This window comes from Protopterus annectens, chromosome 1.part0, assembly GCF_019279795.1.
Source record: "Protopterus annectens isolate FY-2018-M chromosome 1.part0, PAN1.0, whole genome shotgun sequence".
Lineage (NCBI taxonomy): Eukaryota > Metazoa > Chordata > Ceratodontiformes > Protopteridae > Protopterus > Protopterus annectens.
The window spans coordinates 1,853,499,951-1,853,520,556 of record NC_056725.1 but is presented as its reverse complement, the minus strand read 5'-3'; the positions used below and the strand labels follow the sequence as shown (position 1 = coordinate 1,853,520,556).

Sequence of the window (20,606 nt, the reverse complement as noted above, 5' to 3'; positions counted from 1 at the left end):
ACATACTGGACCTGATCATCACCAACATGGGGACTCTATGCTCCAGACCAGAAGTGTATCCCTCACTGGTAAGATCAGACCATAAACTAATCTCACTGGATATTCACATCCCGACCCCACCCCTGCCCAAAAACCACAGTGAAAAACTTCTCTAAAGCAAATTTCACACTCCTCAAAACTGAGGTGGAATCCTTCAAAGCCCCCGGCCTGTGGAAAATACTGCGCAGACCGCAGAATCCTTTATAAACGCATTCTATGAACACCTTCAGGAATGCATGGATCATGCGATCCCAAATAAAACCAAGACCCAATCCTCCAAAGGCAGGCGTCCTGTCTGGTGGACCCCAGCCATAAACAAACTATACAACAGAAGGAGGAAGCTACTAAATGATAGAGCAAAATCCCAAAAAGGGAAGGCATCACTGATCAGTATTAGCAAAAAACTACGGGCACACATAAAATTGTCTAAGGCCAGCTTGAGAGAAAAATTGCACAGGACACTAAGGATAATCACAAGGCTTTCTTTAGTTATGTTAGGAACCTGGGTGGTAATTCCCAGATATGCTCAGAATTAGTCCAAAATGACAAAAAGTACACCGAACCCACAGACATTGCCAACATCCTAGCTGACAGGTTCAGTGCAAACTTCTCCCCCCCCTCCCCACCAAAGGGCAAATATCTATACCAGCAGAGTGCTGCCTCCCTGACATCTCAGATGCTCAGGTAAGAGCCGCCCTCTCCAAAGCAAAAAACACAGCATCAATGGGACCAGATGGTGTCCCGGGCTGCGTCCTACATGAACTCCAAGAAGAGCTAAACCCAAACATAAAAATACTGTTCAATCTCAGCCTTACTACAGGATATGTGCCCAAAGAGTGGCGTACAGCAACAGTGGTCCCTCTCCATAAAGGTGGTGCCTCAACGGATCTTGGAAACTATCACCCCATAAGCCTGACTAGCTTGGTCTGCAAAGCTATGGAAAGGATCATCATGGACCTCATAAATAAAGATATTGGGGACCTACAAACACTGGATCCTACCCAGTTCGGCTTTGTTAAGGGCAGATCCTGCCTCTTAAACCTGGTTGATTTCTTTGAAACCGTCACCAAGGCCATTGACGAGGGGAAGGTGGTCCACACAGCCTACCTGGACCTCGCAAAACACTTCGATACAATACCCCACTCGGGCATTATAGATAAGCTCACCAGCTTAAATAAAAACCCCTATATGTCACTAGATGGATTGCAAACTGGCTCAAGGACAGAACCCACATGGTTAGAATTGCTGGAGCCATGTCAGACTCCAAACCAGTTACAAGTGGTGTCCCACAAGGCTCAGTCCTGGGACCTCTCTTGTTCGGTATATATTTCTCGGAGGTACAGGCCAACACGGAAGGACTGTGGCTGACCAAGTTCGCAGATGACTGCAAACTGGGCGCCATAATCAACTCTCCAGCCGACACAAGCATCCTCCAAAAGGGCCTCATAGAAACAGACAACTGGTGCCAGAGCCATGGCCTCAAGCTAAATGCCAAAAAGTGTATAGTCATCCCCTTTGGCAAAAACAAAGTGCCCACAAATTACCACATAGGTGGTAATCCATTAAGTACAGAAGAAGTAATTAGGGACATGGGGACCCAAGTTGATAGCAATCTCTCATTTGACAACCACGTGGCCAAAGTGGTTAGAAAAACATTTTATATAGCCCACCTAATCATGAAGGGATTCACATCTAGATCAGGGAGGTCATCGTGCCTCTTTACTCATCCCTCATCAGGCCCATAATTGAGTACAATGCCCTTTTGGAATGTACCTTACCAGACACCTGCAGCAACTGGAAAGACCCCAAAAGTACCTCACCAAGAGGATCAAAGGGCTCAAACAGATGCCATATGCTGCCCGGTTAAAGAAACTCCAGCTCTACTCAGTGGCATACCGCCTGTTCAGAGGTGATCTGTGCCTGACGTATAAAGCCATGTCCAACCCGGAATTAATGGACATGCTGCACCTCAGAAAATCCAAATCCCATCGAGCTATGCGCTCAAGAGACTTGAACCTCAGCACTGAAATAAATAGGACATGTTGGAGGGACAGATTCATAACCCAGAGGCTCCCTTCACTCTGGAATAAAATCCCAGTCCAGGTTAGGCAGAGTCCCTCATTGACTCTCTTCAAGAGGAATCTTGATGAGTGGATGGGAGATCGTAGGTTTACCCCGGGTATCACTTCTGTCACTGTTAGACAGAGCCACAGTATACTAACCTCGAAAAAGGGCATAGCAAAATAAATTTAAAATGGGTGGCGAAAGCCAAACACATTCTGGCTAGGCTTATAAATGCCCTAGGGCAGATAGCCTAGTATGAACCTATGAACCTATGAACAGTAAGGATAAACTATTGAAAGACAGCATTCAATTCTTGTCAAATATGAAGCGTCTCACTGGTGTTTCTTCCTTAAAGTGTTGTAAAGAAAAAAACTAGGTGTTTTGTTTCACATGACAAAAACACAGAACAACTCGGGTATGACCAAGGTTTCCAGTTTCAATTGAAGTTTTAATGTTAAAACATAAGCGTTTTCGCAGAAAAATCTGCTTCATCAGATGCTAATAAATACAACTGAAATGTGCTTCTTTTTATAAAACCTCTAGCAAGCACTAGTAATCACATGATACAAATTAAGCAAAAACAATCATAGGGTGTAACTTGATCTTACTACCCTACTGAATGAAAGAAATGCATGCAAGCACGCACTGCTATCAATAGAAGACATTTATGAAAAATATGTAAAAAAATTACATTCATATATATATATATATATATATATATATATATATATATATATATATATATACACACACACACACACACACACATATATATATATATATATATAAATAAAAACACACACACATGCAATACACAGTCTTTTAAATGCAACTTTAGATACATTTATATATTTGTAAAAGTGTACATATAAAAATATACATAAAAAAATTACACATGTAAGTAAGCACACTTTATTAGTGATACATTTTTTTTCTTTTCAAAACCATCTAAACAAGGGTCTGGATTTAAGCTTGGGTTTAAGTGGCACATATTCATTTAAACCAAGCACTGAATCTCCCCTAAGTCTAATAATACATCTTGCCTCTAACTGCTCAGTCATATTACGTATGCCCCCCCCCCGATGTGATCAAAAATTCTACCTATGGCCATAAACTTAAAGGTGTATTCAGAGTAAGTGCCGATAACGTGCTTGGCCAAAGCAGTGACTTTACTTCTCTTACTGATACAGTAAATATGTTCTCAAATCCTTTCTATGAAAAGTCTGTCTGTTTTGCCTATATAGAATTTTTTACATTTAAGGCAATGAGCCTTATTTTTCCAAACGCAATTATAGAGGTAAACAGACCCCTAGACAGCCACCTAAAATGAAACTTAAAGTTCCTTTATACTATTCAGACAACATTTCTTCCTACATAGATATAGCAAGGAGACATTGGGGTGTTCTTACTACCGATAGGGATATTTGTGAATTGATAGATACTGAGCCTAAGTTTCTATTTAGGAACATGAGGTCCCTTAAAAGGCAGTTATGCTTTCCTAAGAACACTTTTCAGTCCAACAGAACAGTTGGAACATATCCGTGTGGTAAATGCAACTACTGTAAATATATTGACAACACAGCTAGCTTTGAACATCCAGACCATAATAGTGTGTTTCACTTTCAGGTGCAAGCCATATGTGACAGCCAAAGTACAGTTTTGTACCTACCATAAATGTAGATGTTCAAGTGTTCACACTGCTGCAGTCATCACACTTGGGTTATCCTGCCGTCAGGCGGTCCAGCAGTCGGCCAGAGTTCCAAAATCTTGGTCCGGCGTCGGTTGCTGCCGCTTCTTCCCTGACGTCAGTGCGCCAGGGGTATATAAGATGCATCCGACGCCATTTTCTTCAGTTTTTCTTGCCCCAGATGTCAGGTGCCCCCAAGTGGGTAGGCAATACATATTGCTAATCAAAAATATACATATAAAATAAAAACAATACCTTCAGTTACCAGCAAATACACCCCAAAGGTTGTATAGGATAGAAGGGTATAGATAAGTCTGGCTAGTTCAGAGGGGATGGAGGGAGGGTACCCTGGACTGCAGCAGTGTGAAAGTACAGTTTTGTACCTACCATAAATGTAGATGTCCGAACAGGATAGCATCTGCAGTCATAACAAATGACTTCGGTCGGCCGGATTCCAAAGTCTGGGTCCGGCTTCGGCTGATGTCGCACTTCACCCGACGTCATCTCTGCTGGTCTTCGGGTATAAAGGCATCAGCCGACGCCATTTTCCTCAGTGTTTCTTGCCCCAGATGCCAGTTGCCCTATTGGAAAGCTAAATTTTGGATAAATGCCAATGTTTCCAAAAAAGTAGAAGGCAAACACAAAAAATAACAATGTATGTACATATATACAAACAAATACACCATAAGACACCCCCCCCCCCAGCTAGCTATTAGGAGGGTAATTACCCTAGGAGTACCACAGAGGGGAAGGAGGGTGGGTAATCCTGACTGCAGATGCTATCCTGTTCGGGCATCTACATTTATGGTAGGTACAAAACTGTACTATGTCCTTCAAGGATGCATCTGCAGTCATAACAAATGGGTAGAATACCATAGCCAAACTAGGGAGGAGGAAGAAGAATTATGGTGTAGTTAGGATCCCTTGCAGTACAGCAGTGGCAAACCCTGCTCGGGATCTAGAGTATAGAGGTAAATTATAATGCTTGGCAAATGTATGCACGGAGGTCCAAGTAGCCGCCTCAATAATGTCCTTGGTTGCCACTCCTCGTAAGAAAGCTGTGGTAGTGGCTGTAGCCCTTGTAGAATGAGGTCTTATGTTCTGTGGAATTGGTTTTCCGTGGTAGGAGTAGCAGAATCTTATGCAATTTCCTATCCATTTGGAGATTGTCTGTTTGGAAATTGCTGTTCCTTCCCTTCCTGTTGCATAGGCTACTAAAAGCTGGTCAGTTTTTCTGTCAGCTTTGGTTCTGTCCAGGTAGTAGCGTAACTGTCTATGTACATCCAAGGTATGCAGCAGTCTTTCCCCGTGTTCTGTGGATTGGGAAAGAAGGTAGGTAGGTGGATTGCCTGGTTTAAAGACACTCTGGATACCACCTTAGGCATAAATGTAGGATTAGTTCTCATGGACACCCTATCTTGATGGAAGATTAGGAAGGGTTGTACTGCCATTAAGGCCTGTAGTTCAAACCCTCCTTGCTGAAGTAATTGCCAGTAGGAAAGCAGTTTTCCATGATAGGTGTTGAAGATCTGCTGTTGCTGCTGGTTCAAATGGAGGGAGTGTCAATTTTTCTAGCACAAAGTTCAAGTCCCATGCTGGTAATGGTGGTTTCCTAGGAGGTTTTACATTCTTGATCCCTCTGAGGAACTGCCTGAGTAGAGGATGCGAAAAGACAGGTGGATCGAAGCTGTATTCTGCTGAAATAGCTGATGCATGTATCTTGATGGAGGAATAGGACAGGCCTGTAAGTAGAAGCTCTGTCAAGTACTCCAGGATGTTAGCAATATCTATGTTCGACATATCTTTTCCTCTTTCAGTACTCCAAATGACAAACCTTTTCCATTTTCCTGCATAGTTCCTTCTTGTTGAAGGTCTGCGGGCTTCAAGGACAATGTCTTTAACCCTTTGGGATAGGTCTGGGTTAGTTGCTGCTATGTGATGTTCCAGGCAGTCAGTTGTAAGGTTTTTAGGTTTGGGTGCATGATGTTGTAGTTGTTCTGAGTTAACATCAAAGGCATCAGGGGTATTGACCACATTCTCCCTTGAGACATGCTGCTCAACAATGGATACCAGTGTTGTCTTGGCCAATTCGGAGCTATCAGGATAATCCTTGGACGTTCCTCTGATTTTCAGTAGTACCTTGTGCATCAAAGGAAGAGGTGGAAATGCATATGCTGTCAGGCCTTTCCAACTGAAGGATAGAGAGTCCACCTTCCATGCAAGTGGGTGGTATGTCCTTGTGCAGAATTTTTGGAGCTGGTGATTGAGTGGGGATGCGAATAGGTCTATTTGTGGCATTCCCCATTTCTTTGTGATGGCCTTGAAGATGTCCGGGTGTAGCATCCATTCGTGAGCATCCGAGGTGGTTCTGCTTAACATGTCTGCTAGGGTGTTTTCTTTTCCTGGCACAAATATTGCCTGTAACTGGATGTTGTAGCTCAGAGCCATATTCCAAAGGTCCAGAGTCATTCTGCATAGGGGGTATGAATGAGTGCCTCCCTGTTTGTTGATGTACCACATGACTGTGGTGTTGTTTGTCCTTATCATTAAATGGCCTTCTTTGAGGAATGGTCTGAATTTCTGGATTGCTAGTTTTACTGCCAGCATTTCGTTTTGGTTTATGTGCAGGTGCAGCTGGTCTGGAGTCCACAAACCTTGTATGCATTTGTCCAACATGTGCGCCCCCCAGCCTAGGTCTGAGGCGTCCGTTGTGATGGTTTGGCTTGCTTGAAAGTTGTGGAAGGGCAAGCCTGGGTTTGACTGGCATGCTTGAGCCCACCATAGGAACTCCTGTTTCAGGCATGGGATTAGTGGGATTTCGGTTTCTAAGCTGTGCCTGTGTTGAGACCATAAATTCTTTAGGTACCACTGTAGCTTTCTCATATGCAGTCTGGCATGTGGGACCAAGATTATGCATGATGCCATGAAGCCCAAGGCCTGCAGTACTTTTCTTGCTGTTAGTTTGTTCTGTTTTGTTAATGCCAAGAAATAAAGAGGGAGTTGTTTTTGTTTTTCTGCAGTTAGGAATGCCATTTGTTTTACTGTGTCCAATTCCACACCCAAGAATGTTCTTGTTTGGGATGGTATCAGTCTTGACTTTTGTAAATTGACTGTGTATCCCAGGGCTTGTAGTAAGCAAATGACCCTTTGTAAATCTGTTGTCAGCTTGCTTTTGTTGTCCGCTTGTAACAGGCAGTCGTCCAGGTATGGATAAATTTGGATTCCCTGTAGCCTGCAGTGAGCGATTACTGATGCCAGGCATTTTGTGAATACTCTGGGCGCAGTAGATAAGCCAAAGGGCAATGCTGAGAATTGATAATGCTCTGATCCTGCAAGAAATCTGAGGTATCTTCTGCAATTTGGTCGTATGGGGACGTGCAGGTATGCCTCCTTGAGATCTAGAATTACCAGCCAACACTCCTTGCCCAGCATGGGAAGAAGTTGCTGTAGGGTCAGCATTTTGAATTTTGGGACAATGATGTATGTGTTTAAGACGGACAGGTCGAGAATAGGTCTCCAACTTTTCTCTTTTCTTGGTACTAGGAAGAGTCTGGAGTAGAATCCTTTGCCCTGTTCTGTTATTGGTACTCTTTCCACAGCTCTTATCTTTGTTAATTGCGCTATCTGCTTTAGAGCTTCTGTTTTTTGATTTGGAGGTAGGTTTGGCATTCCTCTTTTTACTGGTAAGGTGTCGAAGTGGAACCTGTAGCCTTGGTCTATGGTTTGCAAAATCCACTTGTCTTTTGTGATATACTGCCAATTTTTCGAAAATAAGGCTAACTTTCCGCCTAAAGGTGCTGTTATTTGCTCCCTGGTAGGCGGTGTCAGAGCCAAGTCACTGTGATTGTCCTGTTGCAGTGGCAGTGGTTGTGTCTGTGCCTCGGTTATTGCCTTGCCACTGTCGTCCTCTGTAGGCACCCCCTCTGGATTGATTTCTGCCTCTAGAGCGTCTATTCCTGCCTCTTTGAGATTTTGAGGAGTCTGGAAAGGACCAATTTTTGGCAGGCCAGTTCCTGCTAAACCTTGGGGGCTGAACCTGTAAGAAATCCTTAACAGTTTGTACAGATTTTGCCTTCTCTTCCATTTTTTTCATTACTTGCTGAGCAGGTGTACCAAATAGACTGGCCTTATCCATAGGAGCATCTAACAGCTTTGCTTTAACATGATCCGGCAAGACCTGTTCTTTCAACCATGCATGCCTTCTTATCACTGTGCCAGTCATGACTGATCTAAATGAAGCCTCCAGTGCATCATAGCCACATTTTAAAGAATGGTTACTAACCTGCTGAATGTTATTCACCATTTCTAAAACATATTTCTTATCTAAGGAGTCATCAGTGGACAGCTTCTTAGTTAACTGATCAAGCATAAACTCTTGGTATTGGATCATATGAAACTGACAGTTTAAAGCTCTAGCTGAGAGAGTAGCAGAGGTGTAAACTTTTTTCCCCCATCTCTCTAAGGACCTGGATTCCCTTTCAGAAGGAATAGGGTTTTTTGCTGAGGTCGAGGCTACTGCCTTGGGCCCCTGGGATATAGTCTCAGGATCTGCAAGTGGGGCCTTGTATAGGTGGTGATGAGTGTCTGGCACCCTGTAAAATCTATCTGGTTTGGCAGGGGCTGGAGGTAAGGTATAAGGAGCAGTGCAAACATCATTAAATGCATCATCCACAACAGGCAGTACTGGAGGTATAGCTAAGGGCCTATGTTGTGGTAAGTGTAGAAATGTCCTAAGCCTTTTTCTTGAATCTGAGAAATCTTGTCCCTGCCATTGGAATTGTTCTCTCATGGCATGTAAGGTTTCCCCAAAGGAAAATTCCTCTGGTGGAGAGGCAGATGGAATGGATTCTTCAGCATCGGAATCTTCATAAGTAGAAAAAGGAGCCTCTGGCTGATCCGTAATGTCTGAGTCATCCGAAGAATCATCAGAGGACACTGGCTCGGGGGGCTCTGCTCTAGGTCTCTTTTCTGGGGGCTGAGAGGCCCTGTCTGGGTGAGATTGGGATCCCCTAATTAAGGATATTAAATCCTCTGCCAGAGTAAGCATTTGTGAACTAGAAGTGGGCCTGTGTGAGGGGGTCTTAACAGGCACTGATTTAACAGTTTTGGCTGCTTTAGCCCTGGCAAAGGCCTTAATAGACATGGCTGCAGGGGGCCTAGCAGCACCACGTGCTGGGGTAGAGACATCCAAAGGAATGGTGTCTGATAAATCACTAGGAACCACAGTAGTAGGCAAAACTTCTGAGGCCGATTCAACTAAGGTAGCAGGAGCCTCAGTAGTAGTCATGGATTCGGCTGAAGATTGACCGGTTTTCTCGGTTTCGGCCGAAACAGAGACACTCGCGGCTTGCTTAACCGTGGTTTCGGCCGAAACCGCGGACCGCGAGTGTCGGTCTTTTTCTTTGCGTTTTTTAACAATTTGGGTAGTCGGAGGATCCGACGGCATAATGTATGCAAAATCTGAGCCGAAAAACTGTTCAGCAAACTCTGACCGACGCCTAAGCGTTCGTCGGTTGAAGGAAGTACAGGCCGAACAGGCTGCTACGTCATGGTCTGGGCCTAAGCAAGGCAGGCAGTAAGAGTGGAAATCTTTATGAGGTATTTGTTTCCCACAAGTTAAACAGTTATTGACCTTTTCTGACATCGGCTGAGGCAAGAAAGAGTCCCCAACGGGGTACTTAGCTTTTTAGAAGTCTTCAAAGTAGTATTCGGTAGTAGTAATCTCTGGATCTGACCGACCGGCACTTGTGAACAGCTTCTGCTTCGGGCGCCACGCGGCAAGAAAGACTGAGGAAAATGGCGTCGGCTGATGCCTTTATACCCTAAGACCAGCAGAGATGACGTCGGGTGAAGTGCGACATCAGCCGAAGCCGGACCCAGACTTTGGAATCCAGCCGACTGAAGGGCTGCCTGACGACAGGACAACCCATTTGTTATGACTGCAGATGCATCCTTGAAGGACATCACTCGAACATCTATATTTATGGTAGGTACAAAACTGTACTATGTTCATCATGTTACACTGCTGCAGTCATTACACTTGGGTAGAATCCCAAAGCTGAGGCTGGGTGGCTGGTCTACAAAGAGTTAGGATTGGCTATGAGGCCCTGCAGAACTGCAGTGGCAAATCCTGCTCTGGATTTAGAGTAAAGAGGCAGGTGGTAATGCTTGGTAAAGATGTGCACTGAACTCCAAGTTGCAGCCTCCAAAATTTCCTTGGTAGGTACTCCTCTGAGAAAGGGTGCTGAAGTGGCTGTTGCCCTGGTGGAATGAGGCTTAATGTTATTAGGGACTGATTTTCCATGCTGTGTGTAGCAGTACCGAACACAGTGTCCTATCCATTTGGATATAGTCTGCTTTGAGATAGCCTTGCCTTGTGATCCTGCAACATATGCTACAAACAGTTGATCAGTTTTCCTGAAAGCTTTTGTTTTGTCCAAGTAGAAGCATAGCTGCCTGTGTATGTCCAAAGAATGCAGAAGTTTCTCCCCTTTATTTTGGGGGTTTGGATAAAAAGTTGGCAAATGGATGGTTTGATTAAGAGCCACACTAGATACCACCTTTGGCATGAAGGTAGGGTTTGTCCTTAAAGATACCCTATCCTGATTATAAAAGGTTCCACTGCCATTAATGCCTGTAGCTCTGAGACTCTTCATGCTGAAGTTACTGCCAGGAGCAGAGCTGTTTTTCATGATAAAAATTTTAGATCGGCTGTATTGGCTGGCTCAAAAGGTGGTAGGGTCAGTTTTTCCAAAACGAAACTGAGGTCCCAAGTTGGTGTTGGTGCTCTCCGGGGCAGTCTTATGTTTTTAGCCCCTCTGAGGTACTGCTTTAGCAAGGGATGAGAGAATAAAGGAGGATCCATGTTGTAATGTGCAGAAATGGCAGAGGCGTGAATCTTAATTGATGAAAAGGATAGGCCTCTGTCCAGCATCTCAGTTAAGTATTGTAAAATCTGAGGAATGTTTGGAACAAGAGGGTCAAGGCTGTGAGCCTGGTTCCAAGCGCAGAATCTCTTCCATTCTTCTGAGTAAGCTTTCCTGGTGCTAGGCCTCCCAGCCTCCAAAATGACATCCATAACAGCTTTAGAGAGAGGTGTTGCCTGTTTGACTAAAGTATCTGCCATGCAGCCAGGTTTAGCGTTTTGAGCTGACCGTGCAGGATCTGATTGTTTTGTTGAGTCAGAAGGTGTGGAATTTGGGGCAAAATCCATGGTGGGCCCTGAGCCAAATTCCTTAAGACAGGGTACCAGTGCTGGCGTGGCCAGTCTGGAGCAATCAGGATCATCTGTGTTTTTTTTTGTCTGGCTTTTAGGAGTACCTTTGAAAGGAGATGCAGTGGTGGGAAGGCATAGACTTTTAGGTTTTTCCAGCTGAACAGAAGAGCATCCACTTTCCATGCTTGTTTATGATAAGCCCTCGTACAGAATTTTTGTAGTTGGCAATTCAGAGGGGAGGCAAAAAGATCTATGTCTGGGCATCCCCATTTTTGTGTTATCATGCTGAAGATTTGTGGGTTCAATTTCCATTCGTGAGGGTCCATGATATTTCTGCTTAGGTCGTCTGCCAGAGTATTTTTCTTTCCTGACAGGAATTGTGCTTGCAGGTTAGAGCTGTGTTCCACAAGGTCATGGCTTGCCTGCATAGGGGATAAGAGTGAGTGCCCCCTTGTTTGTTTATGTACCACATTACTGTGGTGTTGTCTGTCTTTAGTAATAGTTGTCATGAGTGTAGAAGATCCTTGAAAGCTGTTAGGGCATTCTGAACAGCCAACATCTCTTTTTGATTGATGTGAAGATGCATCTTGTCTGTGGTCCACTTGCCCTGAATGCATGTTCCTGCCATGTGTGCTCCCCAGGCGTAATCCAAAGCATCTGTTGTTAGAGTTTGCCTGGCTGTGGGTTGGGTAAAAGGCTGACCCTTGTTTAGGTGACATGCCTGTGTCCACCATCGAAACTCCTGTTGTAGGCAGGGAAGTATTGGAATTACTGCTTTTAGACTGTGAGAATGTTGAGTCCAAACACTTTTTAGGTACCATTGTAATTTCCTCATATGCAGTCTGGCATATGGTATTAGTAGTATGCAGGATGCCATGAATCCCAGGGCCTGCAGAATTTTTCTTGCAGGGAGATGGGACGTTTTTTGCCAGTAGCTGAAAATATTGAGTTAGTTTCACTTGTTTGTCTGGCGTGAGGTAAGCCATCTGGGCCGTTGTATTCAAGCTGGCATCCAGGAATGTAATCTGTTGTGAGGGCACTAGTTTTGACTTCTTTTTGTTTACTGTGTACCCTAGAGAAATTAGCAACCTTTTCACAAACGCCAGATGCTGTAGAAGAATGTCCTTTGTCTCTGCTTGAATGAGGCAGTCGTCCAGGTATGGATATATTTGAATTCCTTTTTGTCTGCAAAATGCAATTACTGGTGCCAGACACTTTGTGAAGATCCTTGGCGCAGTAGATAGGTTCATAGGTTCATACTAGGCTATCTGCCCTAGGGCATTTATAAACCTAGCCAGAGTGTGTTTGGCTTTCACCACCCATTTTAAATTAATTTCGCTATGTCCTTTTTCGAGGTTAGTATACTGTGCCTCTGTCTAACAGTGACTAAGCCAAAGGGCAGTGCAGAGAATTGGTAGTGCACTGTACCAGCTTTGAATAGGAGGTATCTTCTGCAATTTTGTCTGATAGGGACATGCAGGTATGCCTCTGAGGTCCAGATTAACAAGCCAAGCCTTCTTGCTCAGCATGGGTAGAAGCTGCTGTAATGTCAACATTTGGAATTTCGGAATATCCAGCTAAGTATTCAGAATTGAAAGGTCCAGTATAGGCCTCCAGGCTTTGTCCTTTCTGGGGACCAGGAAGAGTCTTGAGTAAAATCCTTGTCCTTGTTCCTGTTGTGGTACTTTTTGTATAGCTCTCATGTCCATGATGTCTGAAATTTGTTTTTGTGCCTCTGCCCATTGATTTTGTGGCAGGTCTGGCATTCCTTTTAGCTTTGGTAAAGTATGGAAGTGGAATCTGTAACCTTGAGACACAATATCCAGGACCCATTTGTCTTGGGTGATTGTTTGACAGTTTTGAGAAAAAAGTGCTAGTTTTCCCCCTAAGGGGGCTTCCAGAAGGGACGTGCTTGGCGTATGCAAGGGAAAGTCATTGTGACTGTTTCCTGTAAGGTTAAGACTCGTCCTCACCTCCTTTTGGGGTTGAGGTGCCCCACTGTCGTCGTCTGTTTGAGCCTTGGGGTTGAGATCTGCCTATTGGTCATCTGTATCTGCCTCTCTGTGGCCTGTCTGACACTGGAAAGGACCATTTTTTTGTTGGCCAATTTCTGCTAAACCGAGGTGGCTGTACCTGTAAGAAATCCTTGACTGTTTGCATAGATTTAGCTTTATCCTCTATTTTCTTTAACACCTCTTCTGCCTTAACACCAAACAAGGTATCATGTTGTAAAGGAGCATCCAATAACTTTGCCTTAACATGTTCACGTAAACTCTGTTCTTTTAGGTTCATAGGTTCATACTAGGCTATCTGCCCTAGGGCATTTATAAGCCTAGCCAGAGTGTGTATGGTTTCGCCACCCATTTTAAATTAATTTTGCTATGCCCTTTTTCGAGGTTAGTATACTGTGCCTCTGTCTAACAGTGACACAGAAGTGATACCTGGGGTAAACCTACGATCTCCCATCCACTCATCAAGATTCCTCTTGAAAAGAGTCAATGAGGGACTCTGCCTAACCTGGACTAGGATTTTATTCCATAGTGAAGGGAGCCTCTGGGTTATGAATCTGTCCCTCCAGCATGTCTAATTTATTTCAGTGCTGAGGTTTAAGTCCCTCGAGCGCGTAGCTCATGGGATTTGGATTTTCTGAGGTGCAGCATGTCCATTAATTCCGGGTTGGACATGGCTTTATATGTCAGGCACAGATCGCCTCTGAGCAGGCGGTATGCCAATGAGTAGAACTGGAGTTTCTTTAACCGGGCAGCATACAGCATCTGTTTGAGCCCCTTGATCCTCTTGGTGAGGTACTTTTGGGGTCTTTCCAGTTGCTGCAGGTGTCTGGTAAGGTACATCCCAAAAGGGGCATTGTACTCAATTATGGGCCTGATGAGGGATGAGTAAAGAGGCACAATGACCTCCCCTGATCTAGATGTGAATCCCTTCATGATTAGGTGGGCTATATAAAATGTTTTTCTAACCACTTTGGCCACGTGGTTGTCAAATGAGAGATTGCTATCAACTTGGGTCCCCAGGTCCCTAATTACTTCTTCTGTACTTAATGGATTACCACCTATGTGGTAATTTGTGGGCACTTTGTTTTTGCCAAAGGGGATGACTATACACGTTTTGTCGTTTAGCTTGAGGCCATGGCTCTGGCACCAGTTGTCTGTTTCTATGAGGCCCTTTTGGAGGATGCTTGTGTCGGCTGGAGAGTCAATTATGGCGCCCAGTTTGCAGTCATCTGCGAACTTGGTCAGTCACAGTCCTTCCATGTTGGCCTGTAACTCCGAGAAATATATACCGAAGAAGAGAGGTCCCAAGACTGAGCCTTGTGGGACGCCACTTGTAACTGGTTTGGAGTCTGACATGGCTCCAGCTATTCTAACCATGTGGGTTCTGTCCTTGAGCCAGTTTGCAACCCATCTAGTGACATAGGGGTTTATATTTAAGCTGGTGAGCTTATCTATAATGCCCGAGTGGGGTATTGTATCTAAGGCTTTTGCGAGGTCCAGGTAGGATGTGTGGACCACCTTCCCCTTGTCAATGGCCTTGGTGACTGTTTCAAAGAAATCGACCAGGTTTAAGAGGCAGGATCTGCCCTTAAAGCCGAACTGGGTAGGATCCAGTGTCTGTAGGTCCCCAATATCTTTATTTATAAGGTCCATGATGATCCTTTCCATAGCTTTGCAGACCAAGCTAGTGAGACTTATGGGGCGATAGTTTCCAGGATCCGTTGAGGCACCACCTTTGTGGAGAGGGACCACTGTTGCTGTACAACACTCTTTGGGTACATATCCTGTAGTAAGGCTGAGATTGAACAGAAGTTTTAGGTTTGGGTTTAGTTCTTCTTGGAGTTCATGTAGGACGCAGCCCGGGACACCATCTGGTCCCATTGATGCTGTGTTTCTTGCTTTGGAGAGGGCAGCTCTTACCTGAGCATCTGAGATGTCAGGGGGCAGCACTCTGCTGGGATAGATATTAGCCCTTTTGGTGGGGGGGAGTTTGCGCTGAACCTGTCAGCTAGGATGTTGGCAATGTCTGTGGGTTCGGTGTACTTTTTGTCATTTTGGACTAATTCTGAGCATATCTGGGAATTACCACCCAGGTTCCTAACATAACTAAAGAAAGCCTTGTGATTATCCTTAGTGTCCTGTGCAATTTTTCTCTCGAAGCTGGCCTTAGACGATTTTATGAGTGCCCGTAGTTTTTTGCTAATACTGATCAGAGATGCCTTCCCTTTTTGGGATTTTGCTCTCTCATGTAGTAGCTTCCTCCTTCTATTGTATAGTTTGTTTATGGCTGGGATCCACCAGACAGGACGTCTGCCTTTGGAGGATTGGGTCTTGGTTTTATTTGGGATTGCATGATCCATGCATTCCTGAAGGTGTTCATAGAATGCGTTTATAAAGGATTTTGTGGTCTGGGCAGATATCCACAGGCCCGAGGGCTTTGAAGGATTCCACCTCGGTTTTGAGGAGTGTGAAATTTGCTTTAGAGAAGTTTTTCACTGTGGTTTTCTGGGCATGGGGTGGGGTCGGGATGTGAATATCCAGTGAGATTAGTTTACGGTCTGATCTTACCAGTGAGGGATACACTTCTGGTCTGGAGCATAGAGTCCCCATGTTGGTGATGATCAGGTCCAGTATGTTTTCCCCTCTTGTGGGAGTGGTAACAAGTTGTTCCATAGCATTTGAGTTTATAAATTCTAGGAACCTTTGGGCTAGGGTGTTGGAGCTAGAGTAATGCTCCCAAGTCTATGGTTGGGTAGTTGAAGTCACCCAATATAATGGTGTTTGGAGAGACCTTCATATTTTCCAGTGTTCTCAGGAAGGCCGAGTGGGGTTCCTGGGTTTGGGAGGGTGGTCTGTAGCAGGCTATAAACTGGAAGGCAGTTTTACAGACTGTTAGTTGCACATGGATAGTCTCTGATGCTTCGTGCTGTGCCACCAACCTGCTTAACCAAGCATGTCTTCGAATAACAGAACCTGTAACTGCGGCTCTACAAGAGGCCTCTAAAGAATCAAAACCACATTGCAGAGTATGTTTTCCCACCTGTTCAACTGCATGCAATAAATCCTGCATTTCTTTACAATCAGGAGCTTTTGAGCTAGCAAGCATGTTCTGTTTTAACTGACCCATTAAATATTGTTGGTACTTAAGCATGCGAAACTGGCAATTTAAAGCTCATACTGCTAAAGTTGCAGACGTGTATACTTTCTTCCCCCATCTATCCAAAGCTCTGGAATCTCTGTCAGAGGGTACTGGCTTTTTTGCAATGGAAGCCTTAACCCCTTTTGGACCCTGGGAAATAGTTTCTGGATCAGCAGAAGGGTTTTTGTAAAGAAACTTGTGAGAGTCATGGACTCTATAATACCTATCTGGCTTGGCTGGAGCAGGGGGCAAAGAGTCAGGAGATAAGCTGGATTCAGAGAACACATCATCCACAATGTCTAGTACAGGCGGAATAGCCAGGGGCCTGTGCTGAGGCAATAAGAGGTAATCCCTGAGCCTTTTCTTGGATTCTGAGCATTCCTGACTTTCCCAATGGAAATGTTCCCTCATGGTATGTAAAGTTTCCCCAAAAGTGTAATCCTCAGGAGGAGAGGCTGAAGGGATAGATTCCTCAGCATCAGAGTCCTCATAGGGGGGTAAAGAGTATCCCTGGTCTGAAGAGGAATCAGAGGAAATGGAAACCTTATCAGAGGAGTCACAGTCTGTACCCTGCCTAGGCCTTTTCTCAGGAGGGGGATGGGAACCCCTGATTAAAGTAATGAGGTCTTCGGCCATTTTAAGCATCTGTTTCTTAGGCATGGAGGACTGTCCAGGAGAATGCTGTACTTGTTTCTTTGTCTTTAATGGTACCTTTGTCTTGGCTGTTGATTTAATGGTAAGTTGTGAAGGTCTGAAAACACACTCAGAAGCCGGTGCCTGCTCAGTGGCTCCAGACCCATCTGAGGGATTAGTTTCTGTAGGCCCAATACCTTGAGTTTCCAGAGGCCTAGTTGTCTCCACGTGGGAGTCGGAGGCGGCCTGTGGCTCTGAGGTAGCGGGTGTCAGGGGCTGCGAAAGCGCCTTACTGAGAACCGGCGACTGGCCTAGAAGAGGTTTCGTCGTTGGTTTTGGACCTCAGATGCCTGTCTTTATCCTTGTCTTTGCGTTTTTTTCGGAATTGCAGTCGTCGGTTGATCCAATGGCATAGTATAATTGAACCTTTGGCCAAAGTAATGCAAAGCAAAATCAAAACGTCTATTTATAGTGCATTTGTTAAATCTAGCACAAAACCGACAACTAGTGACGTCGTGATCAGGGCCTAGGCATGGAATACAGTAAGAGTGGAAGTCCTTATGAGGTATTTGCTTCCCACAAGAAATACAATTATTAACTTTTTCTGACATCGGTCTGAGGCAAGAAAAAAGTTTCCCCAACACGGTACTTAGCTTTATTGAAGACTTCGGATCTGAAATTCAACTTCGAAAATTTCAGTAGTCGGCCGACCGGCACTTGCGAACTGCTTCGGGCACCGTGCGGCAAGAAAGACTGATGAAAACGGCGTCGGATGCATCTTATATACCCCTGGCGCACTGACGTCAGGGAAGAAGCGACAGCAACCGACGCCGGACCAAGACTTTGGAACACTGGCCGACTGCGGGACCACCTGACGGCAGGATAACCCAAGTGTGATGACTGCAGCAGTGTAACACGATGAACATCATATAATTAATTAGCTCATTGCCTTAAATGTAAAAAATTCTATATAGGCAAAACAGACAGACCCTTCCAAGAAAAGATTCAAGAACATATTTACTATATCAGTAGGAGAAATAAAGTTAGTGCTTTGGCCAAGCACATTATCGGCACTAACTATGAACACACCTTTATGTTTATGGCCATAGGTAGAATTTTTGATAACATCGAGGGGGGAGACGTACGTAATATGACTGAGCAGTTAGAAGCCAGATGGATTATTAGACTTAGGGAAGATTCAAGGCATGGTTTAAATGAATATGTGCCACTTAAACCCAAGCTTAAATCCAGACCCTTGTTTAATCTTATTTTTTCTTTTTAAATGTATGACTAATAAAGTGTGCTTACTTATATATGCAATTTTTATGTATATTTTTATAGATACACTTTTAAAAATATATAAATGTTACATCTAAAGTTGCATTTAAAAGATTGTGTATTACATACATGTTTTTGTATATATATATATATATATATATATATATATATATATATATATAAATACACACACACACATATGAATGCAATTTTTTTACATATTTTTCATAAGTGTCTTCTTATTGATAGCAGTGCATGCTTGCATGTATTTCTTTCATTCAGTAGGGTAGTAAGCTCAAGTTACACCCTATGATGTTAACTGTTTTTACTTAACTTGTATCATGTGACTTCTAGTGCTTGCTAGAGGTTGTATAAAAATAAGCATTCAGTTGTATTTATTAGCATCTGAAGAAGCAGATTTTTCTGTGAAAGCACTTATGTTTTAACATTAAATCTTCAACTGAAACTGGAAACCTTGGTCATACCAGAGTTGTTCTGTGTTTTTATCATTACTTGCTTTTGGATTTATTCAGAACTCAGGAACCTGTGTGGGCTGGTGACTGTTTTTGTGGTTTTGTTTCACATGTTTTCTTCTTGGCAGTATTCTCAAGGGCATCTCGAAGATCTTTCTTTAGGTCATCTCAAATCCTAACTCCATAAAACACAACTCTCTCCTGGCAGCTTGAAAGCATTCTTGAGTATACAGTAACATAAAAGCACAAGTATTAACATAGACATACACTTCTGTGCAATACGCAACCTACAGATTACGACAACTGCTTTTGAAGGGGTGAAGCTCCCTTTTACTGCTCTCACTATGTGGTCATTCCAAAAAAACTAGCATAAACCACAAAAAAAGTTTTGCTGAAACAAATCTACCTCGTAAAAAGAATTACACACTAGACCATGATTACTCATCACTACAAGTAGTGGTCAAACAAAAATGAATAAATGTAATTTCAAGGATCCATGCTTGAGATGACAAAACCCAACCAAACAGGTCTCAAACAACTGAAAGGAAACCTCTTGACAGGCATCTCATTACTGAATAAAGCTGCATAACTGAAATGTTTAAGAGTATTATGGTTCAACTGTTCACACTGAAAAAGACAACACAAACTACTGGTTTCTTTTTAGTCTTGACACATTTTTGGTGTAAGTTGTGAGTGGGCTGTACAGATGTTTCCATAATTAGGATGGGGCAAAAGGCAGAAAAATATCTTAATGGTGACTCAGCAGCAAAAAAGAAAAGAAAAAAAAGACAAGTCAAGACACTGGAGCAAAACTGAACCTGCAACAAATTTTACTGCGGTAGAAACATTCAGGTGGAAGCCTGACATTCTTTAAACGATTCAACCATATCTGAAGTCAGGATTCTTCAGAACACCTACAAGTTTCACAGTTTGAAGGCATACAGCTGCAACCATCAGAAACTCACAAAGGTTGTAACAATGGTGACTTGAGCCCTGCTAAACTTCTTCCTACAGCAAAACATTCTATCAAATATGCAGTTCAGAACTTCACACTAAACTTAAAGCAAATGAATTTCTACCTTACAGGTTAAAAAAAACCATTTATCACATTGTATCTCAGAAGCCATTCTTCCGACTTGCGTTCTTTTTTCGGCATATAAGACAAAACTATACACTTGACATCAAGCCATCTACAGACTTCACTAATCACAGAGTTTTGCCACAGTCATCTTCCACTGCTTATGCCAGAATATCAAATACAATAATCAAACGAATGGCATATATTTAGACTCAATCAATGACACACACTGCAGTTGTATTTTATAATAAAAATAAACAAAGCATTCAAGCAATTTCTGGTACAATCACTCAAGAATGCTATTAGTGTCGAACAAAAATGCTGCCAAATGAAAACTGACAATTCATAAACACCTACAAAAACTGAAATGCAATTACTTACCTAATGCATTGAATAAAGAGCTGAAAAAATATATTTTAAAGTGGTTTAGTAATCAGTAATAGTTACCTTCTGCCACTTATCCAGCTGCTTTACTACATAGCCCCTTTCATTTAGATAGGAAAAGCCTTTTGGAATGGAAAGAAATCTATAAAAAATAACAGATTATTAAGACTTTATAGTATAATAATATCAGTAGCAAAAGCAAGTATATTTTTAATAAGAAAAAGGCACAGTTGTGTGATAGTACTACTTATTCATAAATTCCATATATATGTTCTTAACACATCACTTAACTTATGAGGAGGAACCTTTCATAATAGATCCTATAGATGGATTCATCTTTTCTTCTAAATGTCATTCAGCAAACCTTTCTTGGAAGATCTCACATGCAGAAGCACATGAGCTCAATGCCACTGTCAACAATCATGTTACACACTGATTACATAAGTGCATGCAACCCACAAGGCATGCCCACACCTTGCAAATAAAAAAAAAAAAAGCACAGTTGGGTAAGTTAACTTGCAGTAATAAAAAGAAGTTATGTATTTACCATAACATTCCATGTTTGTAGTCCATCTCACCTACATTCTTGCTGGATGGGTTCTC

At 43.2% G+C, this 20,606-nt stretch overlaps 1 protein-coding gene across 1 annotated transcript in view; it reads right to left on the bottom strand.

Annotated features, from left to right (window-relative positions):
• The window catches only part of RICTOR (RPTOR independent companion of MTOR complex 2), a 3,179,211-nt gene that overhangs the window by 1,295,784 nt on the left and 1,862,821 nt on the right, over positions 1-20,606 (bottom strand). Inside the window, exon 25 of the mRNA XM_044069875.1 lies at positions 20,067-20,145. Coding sequence (XP_043925810.1) covers positions 20,067-20,145 — 79 coding nt within the window. The remainder of the gene's footprint in view (positions 1-20,066; positions 20,146-20,606) is intronic.